The sequence below is a fragment of the Colossoma macropomum genome, unplaced genomic scaffold (assembly GCF_904425465.1).
Source record: "Colossoma macropomum unplaced genomic scaffold, Colossoma_macropomum, whole genome shotgun sequence".
Lineage (NCBI taxonomy): Eukaryota > Metazoa > Chordata > Actinopteri > Characiformes > Serrasalmidae > Colossoma > Colossoma macropomum.
The window spans coordinates 13,916,314-13,940,088 of record NW_023494798.1 but is presented as its reverse complement, the minus strand read 5'-3'; the positions used below and the strand labels follow the sequence as shown (position 1 = coordinate 13,940,088).

Sequence of the window (23,775 nt, the reverse complement as noted above, 5' to 3'; positions counted from 1 at the left end):
ATGGCAATATAGCCCCCAAAGAAAACTTATTTTCAGATTGATCAGTATTTTACCATCAAAAACATTCCATATAAAAACTCAGAAGTCACCTATCACCACCACTGTAAAGAAATCTGAGTCTGTAAGTTTCCCTACAAATTAACCAGTTCACCTCAAACCACTCTGAATGAATTGGTTTATATCTCAACGAATGAAGTATACAGACATTTCGAAAAATCGGTGAATTTCCTCTTTAAGTCTTGAAGAGATAAATGAGGAGTGAGTGACGTGGTTTTGCATGGCGGCACACAGCGTTCAAAAGAGAAACTGCGTTTTCGCCTATTTATAATTTCAACAGCTGATCTAACTGAGTTACATTTATGAAAACCATTGCGGCCCAGTTCAGTACTGGTGGGAGAAAGTCTGGACAACCTGGAGTTTATTATTTTTTCATTAGGCACAGAGTGTAGTTCAGTGTTTACAAGCTCACATAAACAGACTCGGGATCTTTAGAAAACTGTAAATGAGGCGCGTGGAGGAATAAAGCCCATCATCTACGCTCACATAATTCTTATCCGTACACCCTACACTTTTACCCTTTTCCAGATTTTTTCATTTATTTTATAGATGTAGATAAGCAGCACGATATAACAAAGTTAAATGGACAACAGCGACAAAAATAAAAGAAAAAAATGACAAAACTGAAAAAGAAAGCCAACGGTACACTCTAAATGGTGGACGTTTGTTTCCAAAATCAGTCTTGAAGAAAAGCTTTATTTAACGCGGTGCGAGGGCGAAAACTTATCGAGCTCCTTTTAGAGAACGCGCATGACGTCAGTGCCCGTCAGTGGGTGACGCTGCGTCTCTTTGTTGGCTCAGCGGCGGCGGCGCTTCTGTTGTTATTTTTCTCCGCGGCTTAAAAACAGAAATGCTAGCGAGCTAAACATATATATTTCGGGAAGTTTCTTATTTCCTACCACTCTTTGTATCTAGGTAACCCGTTAAACGTTTATATCTTGGCTTGTCACGACCCAGAGTCAGTCTAGTAATGGACTCAGACGAGGGTTACAATTATGAATTCGACGACGAGGAAGAGGAGTGCAGCGAGGACAGCGCCGAAGAGGAGCCCGAAGACGACACCCTGGAGCTCGGAGACGTTGAGCTGGTCGATCCCGTTGTGGCCGGGGGAGAGCGAGACGAGTGCGGGGAGACCGGCGGGAGCGGCCTCGGGCCGGGACAAGATGAAGAAGACTACCGCTTTGAAGTTCTCACCGCCGAGCAGATCCTCCAGCATATGGTGGAGTGCATCAGGGAGGTCAACGAGGTCATCCAGGTAAGTGTTTTAGAGTATACTACAGGTTTGGGAAGGCTTTACGTGTTCAGCGATTAAATAACAGATCAAATGTGCTGCGTAAAATTAGCCCCACCGACGATATTGCCCGGAGAAAAGAAAACTGGGTCACTAGCTAACTAGCTACCTCATCTGGCTTCCTAATCTACAACTAACTTTAGCTGGTTAACGTAAAACGAATTAACTGTCATGGATGTCCTAGGAGAATCATGTAACCTAACGTTAGCAGGCCAAGCAACCAGCCAGTTATCTTCTATTTAGGTGATTTAATAATGAGCTGGGTGAACTAGGTTAACATTAGCCAGCCAGCGTTAGGCAGCTGTAGCTTGCGGACGTATTAAACGACAAAACTAGGTAATTGTGGGTCGATATGGAAATACACTTTACACATTTAAGTTGTCATTTTTGTTTGTAGTTTTTTTGTTAACTACAGCTGATCCTGTAGCTGGCTGTTTATGTATTCTCACGCACAGCTCTGCTCTTGTCCAGACAGAGCAGGCTAATTAGCTAGCTAGCTGGCTACATGCATACATGCTAATACAAACTCATTCTTGTTTACGTGAAGGATGCGCTGTGGTTTTTAATGTTAACTACCAAAAGAACATTTTCCAGTATAGTTTAATATATGATGTTTTCAATTAATTGTGGATTTTGCCCTGACTGCGGCTCTGTATGATTGTCTGGGACGAAAATGCTCAGCTGAAATTTGCTAGCTTCCTAGCTTCCGAGCTAGCTCCTGTTCAGTCCGACAACAACATGGCGGAACTGGTGCCTCATCATGGCTGTTATGTTTGATAACTGCCTTAAATTTTTGTTCAAATAAAAAACAACCCACCTGTCAATAACTCTGAATCCCCCTTACTAGTTATCTAGAATATTTTTGTATGACAAGTGACCATAATAATGTAGTAACTCTTCCAGTAATTTAAGAGGTCTGTGTATTGATGTGGTCAAAATCTGCTAGTTGAGTTATATTGATTGTTTTGCTGGGTTCACTTGGGTCAATAATATCATAATTAAACTAATAGATTTACAGGCCTTCAGCATTTTTGTCGTGTAACGTTTCAGGCACAGACTAGACCCAGAATAAATGCTTGTGGTGGGTATCCATTTTTAGCCTCATTAAACCATCTCTATGATCATTGTACTACATGTACTGTTGTTTTCTTTTTTTGAAAGGTTTGTTTTTTGAAATCATACATTGGTTCAGACACTAATGCTATTGGCATGACATGGGGTTCAGCAGCACATCTGTTAATAGCATGTAGTTTATCTCGGGGTAATTTTGTGTCGTCTACACTACAAGAACACCGTAAGATGTTAAAATTAAAAAATGGCAGTGAAATGGCACAAAATAAGTTGAATATCAGACTTTAGTGATTGAATGGGTTGTGCACAAGAAGATCCTTAGTAACCCCCCAACTGACACTGTACACCATGCCTTGTGTAAGTAGTGCACAAAACCTAGGGCTGGACAATGCAAAAATATATATGGTTATCACAATACATATCGTGTATATCATCAGTTCTTGTAGAACACCGACCAACTGCATGTTTCATTTTAAAGAAAGCAAAATTAGTCTTGTTTAACTAGATTTAGTTTAACAAGTATGCCAAATATTGAAAAAGAAATCGTTGTAATCAGTTTTTGATAGTATTCTTTAAAATGGCCTTACTTATTGGAGTGACATGTAGTCTAAAATAACCCATTGCTTTTGACAACAGTATATTAAATCAAACAGATCTTTTACCACTTTGCATAATAAACAACTTGGCCTAATAAAATATATATAATGATAATTTCTCTTGTTACAGAATCCTGCAACGATCACAAGAATACTGCTTAGTCATTTCAATTGGGATAAGGAGAAGCTCATGGAAAGGTAAGTGTTCTGAGCTTTGAATTAGTTTGCTTTTTACGAATTAAGTCATGTAATCTTATTTATTTATTTATTTTTTTTACTCTGTTTGTATTGTCAAATCTGTATAAATACTACTGCTTATTTTCTTGCAGGTACTTCGATGGTAACCTGGACAAGCTGTTCTCTGAGTGTCATGTCATAAACCCTAGTAAAAAATCCCGGACACGCCTCATGAATACGCGATCATCAGCGCAGGATATGCCATGTCAGATCTGCTATCTCAACTACCCTAACACGGTCAGTGTCTTCCTTTGGTGCTCTTATTACTGCTGCTGAAGTATCCATCCGTAATGTATTTTGTACAGCTCTCTTATCATGAAGTATGATGTAAGCCATCTCTCAATGTGACTTGGCCTTCATATATTTAAAAAAATGCCCTTGTACTGGTTGGAAATTCAAACAGACTGAGAGAATTTTTCTCCAGTGTTACACCATGTTTAAAACACTAACTAACTGTTGTTGTATTGTAGCATGCTTGCCAAAGGAAAGAGGTGGTATTTTTTGTTATTTTGATGTGTTTTTGTTGGTGGTTCTCTGCTTCATACTAGATAGCTTTAAGCATCAGGCAGGATTTCAAATGAGCTGCTTTCACCACTAATCTCTTCACTGGATTACTCAAATTATATACAACGCAGCAGAGCAGACAAACAGGAGAGTCGTAGGATCTGCAGGGAATCTGAAGGATGTGGGTGCTCGCATGTGAATGTTTGTGAATCAACTTTGCTACGTGACGAGATTGAACTGGAATAGTATCGCAGTATGACTGCCGAAGCAGTAGGTTTGGACTGTGTAGAGTTGGGCAGTATAACAATATTTATCATTATAATTTGTATCACAATCTGTCATAATACACTTTTTTGAGCATATCGTTGATATCATCACTACTTGGAGCACTGACCAACAGCAGGTTTTTTTTTGTATGTTTTTTTTCAGTTCTGTTTAGTTTTGAATTGAATATTTTAAGTCTTTTACAGGCACTTAAAACATTAAATATTGTGATGTAGATGATGTAGATGATGTATCTTGAAAATATATATTGCTGACATATTTTGCCACATTGTCCACCCATAGGACGATGAGTTAAATTGTTCTGGTGAAGTTGTTCCCTTGCTGCTTCTTTTCTATGTATAACATGCTTAATATTGCTGTCACATTTATTATTGCTGCATATTTTAATTTTTTGCCTTTTGGAAACACTAAATGCAGCCTTGGTACCATGGCCAGTATTGATCCTCTTGGTGGCAGGTTCACTTAATGGTGAATGAAAATTGAAGACCTTGTTGTATGACCATGTCATACAGTTTTGTACCCACTGCAGACCCACAATTATCAGAGGCTAGCTGGAATGGTAGTGTGATGATTTTAAGAGTGCTGAAACACTTTCTCATGAAATGTGCTTGCTGAAATGAGCAGCATTTTCTGAGTACAGTACAGTATTTGCCTTTGATATAAATGGAGTGCCATTTTGCTGTTAGTCAAGCTTGTTTTGGGTACATACAGGAGGTAATGGTCTACTGAAACATTCGGTTTCATTTGATGTGGCTCCCAAATGTCACGTTAGTTGAAATGCAGCAGGCGGAAATGCTCCCTACAGTTGGGATCAAATCCTAGTGCCAAGGGATTGGACGGTCTGGATCTCTCCCACTGCTTTGTACCCTGATGTACTGGTTCGGACTGCATAGTCAGGAGGTAAAGCTGAGTCATTGGTGTTTTTAAAGCATATTGAGAGAATCCGTACACTTTTGCTGGCTGGTGGTTTGAAAATATCTACCAACAGGATTAGTGTGCACGTTTTTAATGGTAAACTTCTCATTTAAGTGTTTAAGCAAAAATGTCATTGCTCCCTTGTTCTACCACTGGGTTTCTTTAACACGTGTGTTCTCAGTTTTCAATGGAAATAAACTATTTATATAGGTAATAAGTGAATGAGTTCTTATGTCATGGTGCTCTCAGGTGTGTTATGTTTATATTGTAAATTGTAGTTGTGGTTTGTTTCTATAGAGGAGCAGTGTTGTAAATATGTCAAACATTATCTATTGCTGTTCAGCATATTAAGTGCGTTGTTTATTTTAAAATGCTGAGAAATTAATACGTAAGATTGGCTTAAAAGAAAAGTTTGTAGCCGTTAGTCTTCTCTTAATTAACGTAAGGTAACTGAGTGTCTCTCATATCAAGATTTATGTATGCTTTTGTAATTGTTTCATTCATTTCATTCATTTAATCACAGAGGCTTTTGTTTATTAGAAAGCATAATCTTCATACAAGCATATGTGTGTGATATATATGTACATTTATAGTTCCAAGAGCCATCCTTGTAAAACCATTGAATTTTACAGAAACTGACTACTGACTCCCTTCTCTTGTTTTTTGTGGGTTTCCCTCCCTATTAACCGTAACTGCTTCAGTCATCATGTCCCGCTCATCTTTCAGCTGTGTTGCAACTTGGGATTTGTAAACATTGATGCGTTCCATATTATAGTCGTCAGCTTTGTGCTTGTGTCAGAACCACATTAAATTATTTTATTAATGTCCAATTGCACCCCTCACTTTTATGATGTGCCTGTGTCCTTCAGCAATGAGTTCTGCTCCATCCATTGTCGTCATTGATATAGCCAGGTACCATGACATACTGTGACCTGTTCTTGCTTTTCAAAAACAAGACAAGACATTTCTACATGGAATTTAATGCTGTGCTCTGAAAGAGGCTTTCAGAGCTAGGTCATTTTTAAGTGTTTTTAAGGAAGGGCCTCGTTTGTCAAAGATCTGTGTCCAAATATGCAGAACTAAGACTTTGTGCCATTATTCAGACTTACAAAGTTCTTTCATTTCTATGTGGAAGCTTTCTGTAGAGCAAAGCATTGAAGAGTTATCTTTGCCTTGTAAAATCCAAGCTTAGGGGCAGCTAACAGGGAGATTCACAGAATTTAGTTATTTAATTTTTTACCGGCACCCACTGGCATATGGATATTCAAGCAGTAGAACATGAGAGGGAGTGTGTTATCGTGAAGCCGACTCCGCTTTTATACAACAGTTAAATAGATAAAGTAGTAAATAAATAAACTGGTCTGTGAACGTGGCATTTAATATGTTTTAATGTTAGCAATTCCTTCCGCCAAATTATAGTTCCTTAACAAGCAGCTTGTTACTACGTCAGAGTAACGAACTCCGCTCACTCGCTGCACAGCTGGCAGTTAGTTCTCCAGCTCCTTACGCTAAATTCTGAAACTGTCATCACCACCGAGCAAGCTTTTCACTCGGCAGCTGTGACAGAAGAACACCTAAACAACCTGGAATTAGCCAGAAGTGAACTGAATAACATTCGCCAAATGTGTAGTCTCATCTTCAGAGTCTCACCAAATCGGACTGAGTCATAAAATTGCCGCAATATCACGTTTAGTTCAGTTTTGTCATTTTTTGCTAAATCAGTATTAAAGTTGTTTTGTTCCAGCCAGTCTGTAAAGCATTTTACAGCCCATTTTATTTGGCAAATGGTATTCATTTAATTACCGGCTAATTCCAGGTTGTTTAGGTGTTCTTTTGTCACAGCTGCTGGCTGAAAAGCTTGCTCAGTGGTGATGACAGGGTGGGAATTTAGTGTAGTCTCATCTTCAGAGTCTGACCGGATCGGCTGTAGGTCAAATGTGACCTTAAACGTATCCATTTTCTCTTTGCGCACAAAGTTAGAAGTAAAAACGTTCAAATGGCTTGAGCGTCTCCTACAGCTGTCAAAGTCGTTGCTTAGCAACGGCGAGTCAGCGGAGTGATAGTGTTTGTGAAAAAAAAAAACGTGCTGTTATGGCGAAATAACAGCACGGTTAGAACGCTTATCAACCAATCAGCTTGCGTGGCCAGAACTGTTGTAAAATTGGTATGAAGACATTGCGTATGTTACCACAAGCAACGAATGGTGTAGTCATGATTTAAGTCTTCTTACAATATACTTAAACACTAGAACTACATAAACGTAAACAGGCACAGTGGATATTGTTCAGTCTTTGAACATCTGTTTTGGTCCTCTGAATGTGATTCATATCAGAGGTGTGGATTTGAGTCATAACTTTGATGACTTCAGACTTGACATCAAAAAAAGACTAACTTGAACACCAGTGACTAAGACTTTGAATTGGACTTGAGCCTTATGACTTGAAAAGACTCGAGACAGAAAGTGGAAGAAGCCATCCATGTAAATGGATTTGTTTCCTGGCGTATGCGTGCCAGAGCTGTGTCAAATGTAAATTTGTTACACAGCGGTGTCATCAAATGTTTGTTATTATGGCTGTGCTTTCTTTATTTTATTTCAGAGGACAAGTGAGCACAAACACCAGTCTTACTGGAGTAACTTACCAGACCTAACATTTTCCACACCAAAGAACCAAAGAAGTTGAGCTGTCTCTGTTTGAAAGGCTTCTTAAAAACAAATGCACAAGTCGCCAGCATTTTCGTCATAGTGATTTGTTTTTTTTGTGTGAATAATCACAGAAATGTTGATCAGTTTGTATTGGATGGGCAGTACGGTGTAATGCTAGCAAGCTAGTTGTCAGTGTGACGCCCAAAAATGAACAACGGTTACCATCTTTAACATTTTTTTTTTGTTTAATTCAACAGGACTTCTACAAATTCTTTTCATGTGTAGTTGCTTTCTTTTTTGCATACCATTATGTCTGTCCTGGTTGTACAAAACCATGGATTTAGTATTTTAGTAAACTGTTTCGAAGTGTAATAAATTTAAAGGTTAAAAAAAGTTTAAAGGTTAATGTAATGTCCTAACATATACTACCAACATACTGTCATTAAGTGGGCTGTATAACTGTTACCATAACTTTTGGTGCTGGCATTAAATTTGCTGAAGAATCCATACAGCCTTTTTTTATTGAGGACTTGCTTGTACTGACTCTTAAATTGAGACTTCACTGTCTTGACTTGGGATTTGAGGGTTGAGACTTGAGACTTACTTATTACTTACAATTTAGTGACCTATTTTTCCAATCTCTGGTTCATATACTTGCAGCTGTCCCACTAGGCACGAGGATGGTCTAGTGGTAGAGTCTGTTAATCCTTGTAAGATTATTCCATTGATGGAAGCTTTAATATGTTGGTGGTGTCTTCCGATAATGGGAGCATCTGTTGTTAACAAAGAAGCGATGATGTAGAAGTATTTATTTCTGAAAGGTGCTGTCAGTCTCTGTTAATTGGTTTATGCTTTTAACTCCAGGGTCCCACAAAAATATGCTATTAACTGCCAAGTAAAGAACTTTTTTTTATTATTTTGATTGAGATTTTTGCCCTAATATTTTTGTGGTCCTTACCATAGCTTACCACAGCCCACCCCAGACAAACCAAAGTCTCTCTGTGCCTGACTGCATACCAGAGAGCAAATTTGGTAGCTAATATTTTAAAAACACCTGAGTTACGTCAAAATTACTATTTCAAGGCTTTTATTTAAATAGAACAAAAGTGCCTGCACACTGCTTACTTTACGAAAGTTTAGTTCACTTATTTCACACAAGTGAAAATGGGCTTTGGATAGCAGCTTTTTTATAAAGCTGTTTCTTCTGGATGTTAGAGCTGCTGGGCAGTGTGTGCAACCCTGTTTCCAAAAACGTTGGCCCGCTGTACAAAATGTAAATAAAAACAGAATGCATTGATGTGCAAATCATTCAAACCTTGTGTTTAATTTAAAATACTTCAACGACAAAATATCAAATGTTGAAAGTAAGAAATTTTATTGTTGCTGAAAAATAAATACCCATTTTGAATTTGATGCCAGCAACACATTCCAAAAAAGTTGGGATGGGGCAACAAAATACTGGTAAAGTTGCATAATGCTAAAAACCACAAACACTTGGCAACAGGTCAGCAACATGATTGGGTGTAAAAAGAGTCTTATAGAAGAAAAGATGAGGAGGGGTTTAGACTTGTGAAAGACTGTGCAGGCAAATAGTGCAACAGTTCAAGAATAACTTCTCTCAACATAAAATAGCAAAGAACTTGGTGATTTCATCATCTATGGTACATCATTTAAAGATTCAGAGTGTGCAAGGGACAAGGCCAAAAACCAAAATTGGCTGGCCATTATATTTAGGCCCTCAGGCAACACTGCATTAAAAACAGACATGATTCTGTACTGGAAATCACTGCATGGGCTCAGAAAAACTTCCAGAAAACACCGTCTGTGGACACAGTTTGTCGCTGTATCCACAAATGCATGTTAAAACTACTACCTTGCATAGAAAATACCATATACAAGTGTTCTGTGACCCGATGAATCAAAATTTATCATTCTTTTTGAATAATAATCATGGACACTGTCTTCCGGGCTAAAGACTATCCGGCTTCTTATTAGCGCACAGTTCAAAAGCCAGCATCCCTGATGGTATAGTGCACATGGCATGGGTGACTTGCTTAACTTTGAAGGTGCCTTTAGTGCAGAATGATCTATACAGGTTTTGGCAACATGTACTGCCATCCAGATGACGTCTTTTCCAAGGAAAGGCCTTGCTTACTTCAGCAAGACAATGTCAAAGCACATTCTGCGTATATTACAACAGCATGGCTCTGTGTAGAGTTTGGGTGTTAAACTGGCCTGCCTGCAGTCCAGACTTGGCACCTGTTGAAAACATTTGGCAAATTAAGAAACGAAAAGAATGACAAAGAAGACTGTGAACTGTTGAGCAGCTAAAGTTTTATATGAAGAAAGTCTCCTCAGTTTCCAAACGCTTAGTGTTGTTAAAAGAAGAGGTGATGCAACACAGTGGTAAAACATGCCCTGGTTCTAACTTTTTGGGATGTGTTGCTGGCATCAATTTCAAAATGGGCATATATTTTTCAATAAACAATAACATTTCTCAGTTTTTACATTTGATATGTTGTCTTTAATGTTGGGTTCACATAATTTGTATATCATTGCATTCTGCACAGCGTCTCAACTTTTTTTGGAAACAGGGTTGTAAATTAAGCATGGCCAACAAATGCTCGCATTATTTAAATGATTTGTCTTCTGTTTAAGCCACATAGCCACAGATCTGAATTTTAGCAGATGCTAACAATTTTTGAATGTTTGGCCAATTTTATACTTGAGTTGGCTGCTAATACCCACCAGTACCACAGATTCAATGTCCAGCATCCGACAGAAAATAAAAGCCAAAAAGAAAAACAACACAAATGCTTGCTGTCATTGGGCTGTTTATGTTGCTGTGGCTGCTCCACTGTCAGTCACCATACGCTCTGAAATATTCATGCAGTTCTGATCAGGCAGGGAACCTGAGTTTTTCTAGCATTTCTCTCCATTCGAAAACATTTGTAGTTTTGTTGTTGTGGTCAAATCTGGCCTTTGTTAGTAATAAAGTCACAACTTTGTGATCATTATGTTTATGAATTTGTTTTCTCGCTGGTGAATGACACCACAGAATAAGACTTAAAGTCTGTATAATCCCATGGCTTAATATGTGGTAACGTTGAACCTCAGGTTGGAATCAACTGTGTTGTCTGACAATAGGTGGGGAAAAATGACGAGCTTTGCTCCATGCAACTGGTCACAGAGTTAAGAATTTAGCCATTTTCCCCCAGTCATGTTGAGGTGCTTAGGAAAAGTACATAGCAACCTGAAACACTGAGAATGCCCATGTCTAACAAGTGGTTTGTCGTCGCTCATGTTGTGGACATGCAATAGCAGAAAGGCTTACTTTGAGCTTTAATGAAGTTTTGAGAATAAGGAAAAATAAACTCTTACTAAAAAAGGAAAAATCCTTCTTAATGAGATAAGGCTGAGCCTGGAATTGCGGTGATATTAACTGATGTATGCGCGTTTGGTGTTTCCGGTATTGATTTTTACTCCTCTTTTGCAGTACTTCACTGGTTTGGAATGTGGACACAAGTTCTGCATGCAGTGCTGGGGTGACTACCTAACTACCAAAATCATAGAAGAAGGAATGGGACAGGTACACGCACATGGTTTCTCCCCTTTTTCTATGTTCTCTCCCCTCTCTTCGCTGTCATTCTCATCATATGTAAAAATATTTTCATTTGGTGTGGATAGTGAACAAGAACGTAACAAGTTCTGTAATCAGATTCCAGATGTCATTTAATGGAAATACTTATCAAGTTAGTGTTCCTTGAGCCTTTTCCACACAAAGAAATGCTTCATTGGTTGTGTCAAGTTCTTGATAAAAAGCTCATAACCCTGGGACTGAGATTGAAATTCTGCTAAACCGAATGATCATTATGTGACCCCCTTTTGTTGTTGTTTCATATGTAGTTTCTGTGCTGGATTGTGCTCACTTTTAAAACTAGAGCAAAATCTTAAAGGCAAATTTTTTTCAAAATTATGTGTAGTTTAGTTATTTGAGATGTGAATAGCTATTCACTGTGGTTTGATGTAAAAATGTGCATTGTAGAGAAACCTGACAGGTCAGATTTCTTTGCAGTGGTGGTGATGGGAACCTAGGGTCACAGTGTCTACTTTTTTTTTATTTTTATGAAAAATCTGTAGAATTCCCTTTTAGGCCTCAGGTAGCCTAGTTTCCTCTTTGCTTATAGATGGCTAACTTTTACCTTTGTTTTGTCTTTTAACATGTGCCTACTTGTTTTCGCTCCAGACCATTTCCTGTCCTGCACATAGCTGTGACATCCTGGTCGATGACAACACGGTCATGTAAGTGCTTGAGTTGTTCTCCCTTTTTTAGGAAAAAGTTTTATTGTCCTGTGAGGCATAATTTGCATCTATCACTGCTTTTGCTATACTGTAGTGTGAAATGGTAGCTGTGGGAGGTGTTGAGACATCAGCTTGTCTGGTAGGTTTAGAGCAGCCTGTCTGGAGCCCAAACTGAGCAGTCCTGCAGAGGCGTGATCTGCAGCACGCTCTCTGTCTCACAGCTGAGCTGACATAGTTTACACTAGAAGTAGGACAGCCCCACTCACTGAGTCTGGAAGTGCGAGCCCAGGCCTGCTCTCAACCTGCCAGATGTAGAGAAAGGTTTCTTGGGAGTCCTCTGTCTCTAGTTATAATCTAATACCGGCCTTATTGACTTCATTATAAGAAAATAAAATTTGATCAACACACATGTGCTGCCTTGGGTGAAATGTTTGTGTCCACATGATGGATGCTGATGGTAATCTCTTGTTTCACCCTGCTGTAATGCCAACAGTAATTGTCTTAACCTACATACTGTTCTTGCAGCATGGGCAGTGGTGTTCTGGGACTGTGTGTGTGTGTGTGTGAGAAAGAGAGAAAAAGAGAGGTATAGGCACTGGGCATCAGTTATTGAGTAAAGATGCCAAGATTTCACTGAAGAATGAACCATTCTTTTTCCTTTAATGTCAGTTTAAGACTCGTAAACTTCACCAAACTGTAGTCACGCTGTACTGGGATAGCCAATAAAGGTCATATGCTCATGACAGCTCTTGGAAGCATTTGGATCTAAAATGTTTCCATATGTATCAGGAAGTGACTATTACAGCCAGGAGTTGGAGTTCAAGCTGAGCTGTAATTTTTGTTTGTGTGTTCCCTTTTTTTGTGATTTTAAATGTTCCTGTATGTTTTGTTTTGTTTTTTTTTCCGCCAGGCGACTAATAACAGATTCAAAAGTGAAATTGAAGTACCAACATTTAATAACCAATAGTTTTGTAGAGGTAAGTGCACAATTTGCCTTAGGTTTGTTTTGAGCTAATTTCACAATAAAGTTTTGGAATTAACAGCTATACTCCTTTTTTGAAGCCTTGCATGCTTGTACAGCACTGTGCAGAAATCAGAGACCACCCTTCATTTATTTAATTTCCAGTCAAAATGGACATTAAGCACAAGCTATTCATTTTTCTAAAATTTCAGAGGAGATTAGATGTAAGATGATAATCCTTTAGGACAAGTAAGGGAACTGTAAGGGAAGAGTACTGTATTTGTTTGCATACAAGGAAAGCATTTGAACTGAGTTTGCTACATGTAGATTTCTGAGATTTGTTCTCTTCCCACTCTTTCTGCAGTGCAATCGACTGTTAAAATGGTGTCCTGCTCCTGACTGCCATCATGTTGTCAAAGTCCAGTACCCCGATGCCAAGCCTGTCCGCTGCAAATGTGGCCGGCAGTTCTGGTAAGAGACTTCTAAGCTCCACATATCAGATTTTGTGAATAGCCCTGTGGTCAGGCCAGAGGGTTTGGTGTCTGCTCCATTCCCTGCCATGCAGCTGACACACTTGAGCTCTCCCTCCCCAGACAGCCCCAGGGCACCTTGTCCACTCATCACAGTTTCCTGTTTGTAGTTTCCTCCCTAATCCCTCCAACTGGAGCACCACGCTGGTATAAACCGATTACCTGCTGTGGCCTCCCTTCGTGCTCACACAGATTACTGCTGACATAGCTATTCACTGATAGATTTCAGCTACTTTTGGTTTTATTTTAATTTGTTTTTTGACAGAGAGACTCTCATCTACTTATAAATTAATTGTATGACTGTGAATTTTGCTAATTGATATACTTTGTACATTGTTGTGCCTCCAAGTTGTCTTAAGGTGTGTCTGGAGAGTGTTGCTATGAAGCATGTTGGTGTGAAGTACTGTTGTGGTCTTACCTAGTGAATATAGTGTAGTTAACTGTGGTGATGGTGCTGATTTGTTGAAATGTAATCTTAGAACTGGCCCTGTTAAGTTTCAGTTTATGCACAGGATTCTAGTGACTCATTTGTGATGCAAAACAGGACTAAATTATTCCAGTGTTGTTCAGAAGTAATCATGAAGAGTATCTCGAGTAATTATCAGTAAGGTAGGCATATTGATGAAAGTTTATGCTTTTCTGATGTGATTTTAACATGCTCTCAATTCATTCCTCAATGCAGCTTCAACTGTGGTGAGAACTGGCACGACCCAGTGAAGTGTAAGGTATGATCAAAAGACTGTCTCTCAGCAGCTTACAAATACATCTAGTAGGATATAATGTATCATTCTGATATTAAAGCTCAATACTGTCCAACAGCAGCTTTATAAAGTATTGGCTTATTCTACTATAACCATAGTGTTGTCGCTTTTTGTCTTATCCTCAAATAAATTGAGTGTGTGGTTGTTGCGTTTTGAAAAATAATATTTGTTACTTCTAGATGGCAACAATTTAAATATCTTACTGTTTTTGATGTTCTGTATTGTTATTAAACTTTAATAGATAGATCTGATATGTTTTATTAATGTTATATAATTGGCTAAACCATGGCCTGGTACTTGTTCAGCCATTTCCATTGCAGAATCACAATGAATCATAAATGTCAGATTTAACTGAAGCTGGAACTGGTGGTCATGAAAAATGCACATGGATAGTTGCATGCAAAGCATGTAGAGAGTACAGGTGAAGACTAGTGAAGCTCTGCTTCTGGTGAGGAATTTGTTTCTCTCTCAAAGCAGAGCAGGGAAACAGACTGCCACCTCTTCCACTCAGTGCTAAGAGCCTCTCTAGAGACATGCCTTGTTATTGCGGGGGTAGTCTTGACGAAAACAAAGGAAGCTTCTCGTCCCTAGTGTCTCTTTGACGTGGATTAGCAGCGCCTTTGAATGAGCTCATTCTTAACCCTTCCTGAACCTTGTCATGTTTTTTTCTGGTCCAGTATTTAAGGTTTTTAACCTTCACTTTATGCTCTGTTGCGTCAGCCCAGTTTTAATGTTTAATGTTTAGTTTAAAAGCAGTAACCCACAGCACATTAATAGGATTTGGGCAAATAGGTAGTGCCTCAACTCTGCTGTTTCTATTGCATTTTTTTCCTTCTAGTGGTTGAGGAAATGGATTAAAAAGTGTGATGATGACAGTGAGACGTCCAACTGGATTGCTGCAAACACCAAGGTCAGTGGTGTGGGATGCTCTCAAGTTATGAATGTCCTCTACTTGGCCTTTTGGCCCTGTGGGATTACAGCTCTCTTCCTGTTGTGCTGCAGGAATGTCCCAAATGCCACGTGACCATAGAGAAGGACGGCGGCTGCAACCACATGGTGTGTCGGAACCAGAACTGCAAAGCGGAGTTCTGCTGGGTCTGCTTAGGCCCATGGGAGCCCCATGGATCGGCCTGGTGAGTCCAGTCATATGTCATATGTGACTCATCTGTTAGAGAATCTTGTTAGGTATTAGGTTTCAGAAGTTTTATTAGAATAGCTGAACAGTTAGGGCTGGAACAATATGTTGGGTCAAATTTATCAATAAAGATCAATAATTTTATTGTTATTCAGTACATTTAGAACAGGTTCCTTGTCTTCCAGAAGCAACACAAACCCATAAGGCATCTTCAGACCAAAGCTGCATTTGAAATTGCTCCTGAAAGTTGTTCAAAATACAGCTCTTCATAGTGCTGCAGCTTAAATTTTCAGCAATATATTTTTCAGCTGTTCATTGTCTCCAGTTAGTTCACTCTATAGCAATCAGAAGACAGGGATTTTTATCTGTGTGGCACCGTGCTCACTTTACGCACCTCATAGGGAGCTCACTGCTGTGTATGTAAATGAAAACCAGGACTAGAATTTTGGATAATCAGTAATCGGAGCACTCAAACTTGGAAAAAGGGGAAAAAAAATTCCACTTATTGGATGTTCCACTTGTTGTTGATAATTATCAGTGATTCAGTAACTGGTCCCTGCCCTACAAACAAAAGTTGACCAAAATGTTGTATGTAGAACTGTGGGGCAGAGAACTGATACAATGAAAGGCATTTTATTGCAGCACTTTCCTTAAAGGACACTCCAGCCAGTAGAAATGGCTCCGGTCCTGATGTGGAACTTTAGTCACCCAGATTTTCTGGGCTTTTTGCTTTTTGTTCTTTTGTCCTTTGTCTTCCTTTTGGAAAAAGGAATACTTCTTATGATTTAATTTAATTTCCTGTTTGTAAACAGTTTTGGAAAAAGGGATCACCACACTCTTGGTAAATGAGGTGTGACACATGGGTGCAGATCAGCATTTGTTGTAATGTGTTTAATGGGATGTGAGCTAAATTTGAGTTCTGTGTTGTCACGTTGAATACAGACCAGTACTTTCAAAACTGTTCTCTTCGCAGGTACAACTGCAATCGCTACAATGAGGATGATGCCAAGGCAGCTAGGGATGCGCAAGAGGTAAACAATGTTGGCATAATATTTTGCAGTAACACATTTTTTTCCAAGTATAAAAAAGCTTTTAGAGCCAATTCTCAAACTCTCAAACTTGATGTAAAGCATGCCTGCATGTATCCATTAAAACCCAGTGGAGACCTTATGGTTGAGCGCTTTTGGATTTGGCCTGCTTTATTTCAAGCTCTGCTCAGGGAAAAATTGACTAATGTGCATGCATATGTGTTCTTTTGTAGCGCTCCAGGGCAGCCTTGCAGAGGTACCTGTTCTACTGCAACCGCTACATGAATCACATGCAGAGCCTGCGCTTCGAGCACAAGCTGTATGCTCAGGTCAAGCAGAAGATGGAGGAGATGCAACAGCACAACATGTCTTGGATCGAGGTGCAGTTCCTGAAGAAGGCTGTGGATGTGCTGTGCCAGTGCCGCTCCACACTTATGTTCACCTATGTCTTTGCCTTCTACCTCAAGAAGAACAACCAGTCCATTATCTTTGAGGTACGTTGGGGAAGACTGCTGGAGTTCTTTTAGCATGGTTGTTTACAAGAACATTGTAAGTTGTTTATTGGTTATGGGAATGGGGGATGTGGCCGAAATATGTCATGATACTTAAGCCTAAGGTGCTCTGTCCTGGTTCCAGACATCTATACCGCTGGAGAGTTCATTTAGCTGCACCCCTCATCTAAGTATGTTAGATTAGGGGTGAAGCGAAACTCTGGAGGGTGGTACATCTCCAGAACCAGGACTGGGCCACCCTTGCTTTTAAGCTACTAACTTGATACATTATACACATTGCGATAAGTCCCAGTAGTGCTTTTAAAAAAATACAATAAAAACTGTGAATACAATGTTTTCAACAGGGGCAATTAAGGTCTCTTTGTAATAAAACATGCAGTTGCTCAGTGTTGTTTAAGTATTGATACCCACAACATATTTTGATGAAACGTGATGGAACTAATCATGATAACAATAAATATCATCATGTTGTCCACCTGTAGTTGGAAACTGAACCTGATCTCAGTGTAAGACATAGGAGTGAAAAATGCATCGGTCTGAAGGTGCTGATTCAGCTGTGTCAATTTTGAAGTGTTAGAGCTTATTATAATAATATTCAAAAAAGCATGCTCTCATTTTTTTTGCACATAATGAAATTCTCATGCTGTATTCCAATATAAAAATCCAAAAAAAGCTTTCTGTATAGTTTTTGTCTGTGTCCTGCCACTGTGACCATACATGGGTTTCTCATCAACTTCTTTTTTTTTTTTTAATGCAAATAAAAAACCTGGATGAAAAGCCAGAAAAGGAGCGGGGTTGCCTAAATATCACAAAAAAATGTTTTTAATGCTTGGTTGGGGTGGAAAAGTTGGTTTATCGATAAAGGAGAAATGCGAAGACCTGTGATAGTAAACTGATTTTGAGTAAGTGTTGACGGGAAGCAGGAATGAAAGTCTCGTGTTTGGCGCTACGTCTATTTAGAACTGGTGATGTTTGCAAATGTTCTGTGGGCTGCGGTGAAGTGGGACAGCAACTTCAGCCCTTATTTAGATGGGCTGCCGCCTGCAACACTTTGTATCTCTGAACTGTTAGAGCTGTAGCCAGGTACAGGTGACGGGTCTGTCAAAACTGCTCTCCTAAAAGCTAGTAAAGGTTTGTATCCCTCCATTGTATATCTATACACCACACCAGGCTAATTCAGTGGTTCTTAACCTTTTTCACAGTGACACCCTTTTTGGGGTTAAAAATAGATTGCAACCCCCTCCTTTACCAGCCACCCGCTCCCAATACACACCAGTATACTACATTAAAGAAATGACAGAAGAATAATCAAACAGCAGATCTGCTCACTGACTGGGCCTGTGTTTCTTAGCACTTCGCCGCAAACCATCAGTATGTAGCTTGGAGTTGAGAAAATGTTTCAGGTTTAGCAGTCAAGCACGACAATCCCTCCATAACAAGCTCACCCAGTCAATTCATAAGCTATATTAGCCTGTCTTTCATGGCCTGTAGGTGGAGCCATTCAGCAGAACTTGTATGCTCTAATCAGAATGATTTTCTCTGTGATTGATATGGTAAATGTCTTGTGGTACCACTCTTATGACCCCCAGGTTAAGAACACCTGATTTAATCAAATCATTGAGGACTGACATTTACCCACCTTCTGATAAATAATCTGATCTGAAGTGCACTTGTGTGTGCGGCTCCTCTCTTAGAACAACCAGGCTGATCTAGAGAATGCCACTGAGGTACTGTCTGGATACCTGGAGCGAGACATTTCCCAGGATTCACTGCAGGACATTAAGCAGAAAGTACAAGACAAATACAGGCAAGTCTGCTGATGCCTCTGTTTCTGTCCAGTGTCACAACGCAACCATGTTTTCCTTCATGTTAAATTTTAAAGATGTTTAATGACTTTGACCTGCGTGTGTAACTCTTTTGTGCAGATACTGTGAGAGCAGACGGAGAGTTCTCCTGCAGCATGTGCATGAAGGCTATGAGAAAGACCTGTGGGAGTACATTGAGGATTGAGACAGCGTCCTCCCACCACAGACTCTCGGAGAGTGCCTCCGCCAACTAGAGCGCTGATGCAATTGAACCAGGGCAGCACAGGCCTCCGCTGCTGCCCCTCCCCTTCCCCCTCCCGGCATCCCGCCCAACCCTTCTCCCTTTATTCCTTTATATTTTTTCTTTTTCTTTTTTCTGTTTTTGGTTTCCTGGAAAAAAACAAACTTAAATTATATTTAAATGAAAAACTACAACATTCGAAATAAAAATGACATCTACCGCAGTATTGTTAACCGAGTGATGTGCAAGAAGACTTGAGTTCCAACAAAAACGGACAGGAAAAAACATCATCTCTTGGCTATTGTAACATCTCCCGTTAAATTGTCTTTTTTCCCTCATTTATCACTTTTTTTCCATGAATGTTTTTCTGTTTGATTTTATTTTATATAGGCCTATTTTGTGTGTGTGTGTGTGTGTGTGCGCGTGTGTTTTGTGAGCAGTGGGACTATGTTTTCAAAATGGCTTTAATTGTCCTGACCATGTCCTTTGTGCGTGGTGAGATCCATGTCTGGGTTGCTGAATGTTGATGGGTTGATTGTAATAGGGGGGAAACCTTTTTTCAATTTAAAGAAAAAAAGAAGTTAGTGGGGATAAAATAACACAAAAACCAACAAAAAAAGCAAATCGGTATTTTTCAATTTGTACATAATGCATATGCATGGAAGTTAAAGAGCAAGAGTGGCACGTGTTTGCATAATTTTTAAATTTAAGAAGATATTTATTCTTTACAAATATTCAGAAAAAAACAGATGTATATTTGCTGTGTAGATTGAGTATCTCTCTCTCTCTCTCTCCCTGCCTTTGTTTGTCCCTCTTCTGAAGAGGTTCGGACGTGCTTGACCCAAAGCAGGAGTCCAAATCTCTCAGCCTCTTTCGCTCCCCCTCCCCGGCTCCCCCAACCCCCCCCGCCTCCTCCTTCCCCCGGGGCCGGAGCAGCGCTGTAGGAGACTGAAGACTGAACTCTGCCAAATGAAACGCAGTATGCCAAGGAGGAGCATTTAGTTTATTGCTCAAAGCTACAAGAGCTCACTGGCAAGAAGAGCAGGGGAATTAGAATGACGTCAAGTCTTAGGAGGAGTTTCTTAAGAAGACACAAAACCTGTAGGAATACATGCCACTGACAAAGAATGGCGAAGACCTTTTCTAGCACTCCACCAGCCCCTTTCTGGTGCGTGTTTTCCCCCTTAGGTAGAATTTGAACTGTGATCTGATTTTAAGAGTGATACCAATAACCTCTGAGAGCCAAACTGAGTGACATTCACTCATATATATAATATCTCTATATATAAATATATAAAAAAAACTTTTATATTTTCTGCTTCTCTCTCTGTCTGTAAAGGTTTCTCGTTCTTCCCAGAACTGGCTTGAGGTTTTCTTTGGTGTGCTTGTGGGGCAGGGGTTTGAGGGTGCTGGCATGTATGAATGGCGTTGGTCGGAAAAAGCTTTCTGGATTGAGCCACTGTCAAGCAGATGTGTTTCTCACATCCATATCAAACGCTGCAGATCCGCTAGTCTGTCATCTCTTGTGTTTTGCTGTGAAATTTAAATGTCGCTTTCAACTATGCTGTGCTCAGGGGGTCATGTGTATCAAAAATTCTCACTGTACCAGTGCTGATCTTGGCTTAGTTTTCACTTTTTTCTTCTTCGTGTGTAAAGAAAACAGGATAGCGAGAGCTGTGTTTTGGATCAGTACTCTACTCTGAGATGCCTTTATACATATGAGGCCAGGTGCAGTTTGGACTGGGTTTAATCGAGGGCTTTAGTAGTTTGATAGCAGAGCTGTGGTTGAGCCGGTATGCTATGCTTTGGAACTGTATAAGCTATGTTTAATCAGTCAAGGGAAAAAGATGGTGGCAAAGACATATTAGTTCTTCTGTGGGCTTAAGAGTGAGATTAAGAGAGTTGGGAGATGTTTCACAAAGGAGGATGATTTGCCCATGGTCAAGCTTATCCAGTGGGAGAAGAGGTAAGGGACATTATCCAGGGACTCTTATTGGAGAGACATACTTTTTGGCTTAAATTATCTAGCTTTACTGAGAGATCCTGCTCTGTGACATACCCCCATGTTGGGGTTTTCTGCTCTTATGTGTAGCTGGTGGTCAGAAGAACTTGAATACAGCATTAGTGCAGATGAGCTTCTGTGGTCTGATGACACCAAAGTGTCCATCTTGCAAATGGATAACCTTCATGCTTCTGAAGGGGGAAAAGGTGGTTCTAGCACAGGTTTTTGTTCAAGAAATCAAGATGCGTAATTTAAATGAACACCCTAAAACAGTGTTTCTTAATCCTTCTCCTAGAGACCCACTGCCCTCACAGTTACAACAATTCCCTGCCTGATCCAGCTCATGAAGGGCTGGTAAACGGCTTATGAGCTGGATCAGATGTGTTCAAGCAGGAGATAGTTGCGAGTCCCCATTAACAAGACACTTATTTTCCAAATTGGACTTGTATCAGGGTTACTAGAGTATCTTTTAAATGTATATTGTCCTTCAACAAGGTGTGAGGAATGAAAGGAGCTTGCTGCCATGTGCATTCAGCCCATCTTAAATGCACATAGCTGAGAGCTGTGAGGGGTCTTCCAGGTATACTTTCATAATCCAACTAAAATCAACATGGCTAGACATGGATTTAGACTTCTAGGCAGGTTGCAGAGCAGTGTATGCAAATACATGTCTGATGTTCTTCTCTTTAGCATTTGGATGTGAGTGAAGCGCTATCATGTCCCAGTGTCTCCCATGACAGCTGGAAGTTAAGTGGGGTTTGTGAAGATGTGCAATGGTCTTTAGGCTGTGTCAGTCATGCAGATCACTGTGGCTGTTACTGTGTCTTTCAGACCAGTCTGCTTTTTCGAGGCTCCCTGTGTATTTGATCCTGTCTTGGTAGTTCATGAATTATCCCAATTTAACATTCACAGTAACAAAAAAAGCAGCTACTTTCATTTGGTTGAGACATCCAAAAAAAAACTTTTAATACTTTTCTACATATATCTTTTCTTTATGCTATTAAAATGTTTGATTTCTTATATACATAGTGTAAAATGTGGAATAAATTAGTTGTCTGTTTTGGAGAAAAATATTAAAGTGCAAAATGTTGCAAATGTTTTGGCTTTTGTCTTTTACTTTTTGAGGTAAGCCTGCCTTGTATCTACACCCATTGTCCATTTTATCAGGTCATCTTACCATATATGTACACTTTGTAGTTCTACAGTAACAGACAGTAGTTCTTGAAGTGTTTCTCTGCATAATTTGTTAGCCTCCCTTTATCCTGTTCATCAATGATCAGGACCCCCATAGGACCACCACTGAGCAGGTGTTATTAGGGTGGCAGGTCATTCTTAGTGACAAGTATTTAAATAACTCCTCACTGCTGAACTGAGAATTGTCCACTAACCAAAAATGCAGTACTTAAGCATTTATGAACCACTTCGGTTCTCTGAAAGATGCCCTGACACTTAAATAAGAGAAAATATTTATGAAAATGATCACTTCAGTTTAACATCTACATCTTTTACAGATCTTAGATGGTGTTTTTAATTGGTCCTCTGCCTTATAAGTTCCATTACTTGGGAGTGACTCTTCATAACTGTTACAAATGGAACGACTGTTGATCACTTCAGTTTAAGGGCCCTTAAGTCAACACAAAGCCCTTCATAAAAACAGTCATCCTGTGAATACTGACAAACTGTTTACAAATACTTCATTGTTCAATGTCCATGCATGAGTTATGAAGTCTGTATATACAATCAAATGCAAACATCTGAATAATCCTTAACACATCCTCCACAGCAGGCGAGTCAAACTCAACCACTAAAAGGGCCAATTTAAGGGCCAGAGAGTGCCTATGTTTTCATTTCATTTTGAAATAACATTTTGCTGTAACCTGAAGTGGCGATTGTTTATTCTAAATATGGCAAAACGTTAACAGCAAAATACAGGCACTTGTAGTAGACTTTGAAATATTACATGAGAACTTGATTTGATAGAATTGAGGTGTAATTGCTGCCCCATAGATTGTTGTTGGTGTAGGGGAGTGGGAGCACACATTGTGTTGCAGTGCATGCTGGGAAATGTTGGGCAGGGCATTGTGAAATGAGCTATTAATAGAAAATTTGTGTTTGACATATGGGCTCTCTAGAGAATCAACTTAAATAAGCAATTTCCCTGCAGATTTTAGCGCACAATTTTTGTTTATTTGCTAAACTTTTATTGGGGGGGTGCCATAACTTTTGCACATGCCACATTTTATGTTTTATTGTGTTGAAATACATTAAAATTTAGCAAATAAACAGTAATTGTGCATTAAAATGTGCCAAAGGAAGATGTGTTAACTTATTTTCACTTAGAAAATCAACACGTTTCCCCAGCGGCACGAAGGTAGCCTTCGAACAGATGGCTCCCAAATATCCAGTCAACAGCATCCTGTGCCTAGAAACTGACCGCAGATGAAGCACTAGATAATGAATGACACAAGCTTTGCAGCAACAGATGAGCTAACGTCTTTAAATTTACATCTACAAGGTGGACCAACAAGGTAGTGTTTAATAGAGCGGACAGTGAGTGAACACAGAGTCACGAACTTGATGCAATGCTCCTGTGTGACTACCTTGTCAATGTCACTGCAGTGTTGAGAATGATCCACCACCCAAATAATGCATACGCAGTAGGGGTCCTGACCCCCAAGGGGGGGCTAACAAATTATACAGAGAAACGGGTGTAGACAGTCTGTAACTGTACACCTATAAAGTGCACCCACATAGTAGGTGGACCTGGTAAACAGGGTAGATAAGTAAGTGTACCTAATAAAGTGCCCAGTGAATGGTTCAGTAGCACAAAATTAGGCCGTGATTTTAATACCTCCCAGCATTACAAAGCAGAAAAACTTTTTTTATTACTTTTTATTA

The 23,775-nt window shown here is 39.6% G+C and overlaps 1 protein-coding gene across 1 annotated transcript; it reads left to right on the top strand.

Annotated features, from left to right (window-relative positions):
* The first annotated feature begins 824 nt into the window (after positions 1 to 824).
* On the top strand, positions 825 to 21,972 carry arih1 (ariadne ubiquitin-conjugating enzyme E2 binding protein homolog 1 (Drosophila)). Its single transcript, XM_036584763.1, has 14 exons — positions 825 to 1,312; positions 3,146 to 3,213; positions 3,345 to 3,489; positions 11,097 to 11,189; positions 11,847 to 11,902; positions 12,813 to 12,879; positions 13,228 to 13,334; positions 14,076 to 14,118; positions 14,993 to 15,064; positions 15,157 to 15,287; positions 16,263 to 16,320; positions 16,551 to 16,811; positions 18,524 to 18,636; positions 18,755 to 21,972. Exons 1-14 carry the CDS (start codon positions 1,028 to 1,030, stop codon positions 18,837 to 18,839), a joined length of 1,584 nt encoding a protein of 527 aa, XP_036440656.1. The 5' UTR covers positions 825 to 1,027; the 3' UTR covers positions 18,840 to 21,972.
* The last annotated feature ends 1,803 nt before the right edge of the window (positions 21,973 to 23,775 follow it).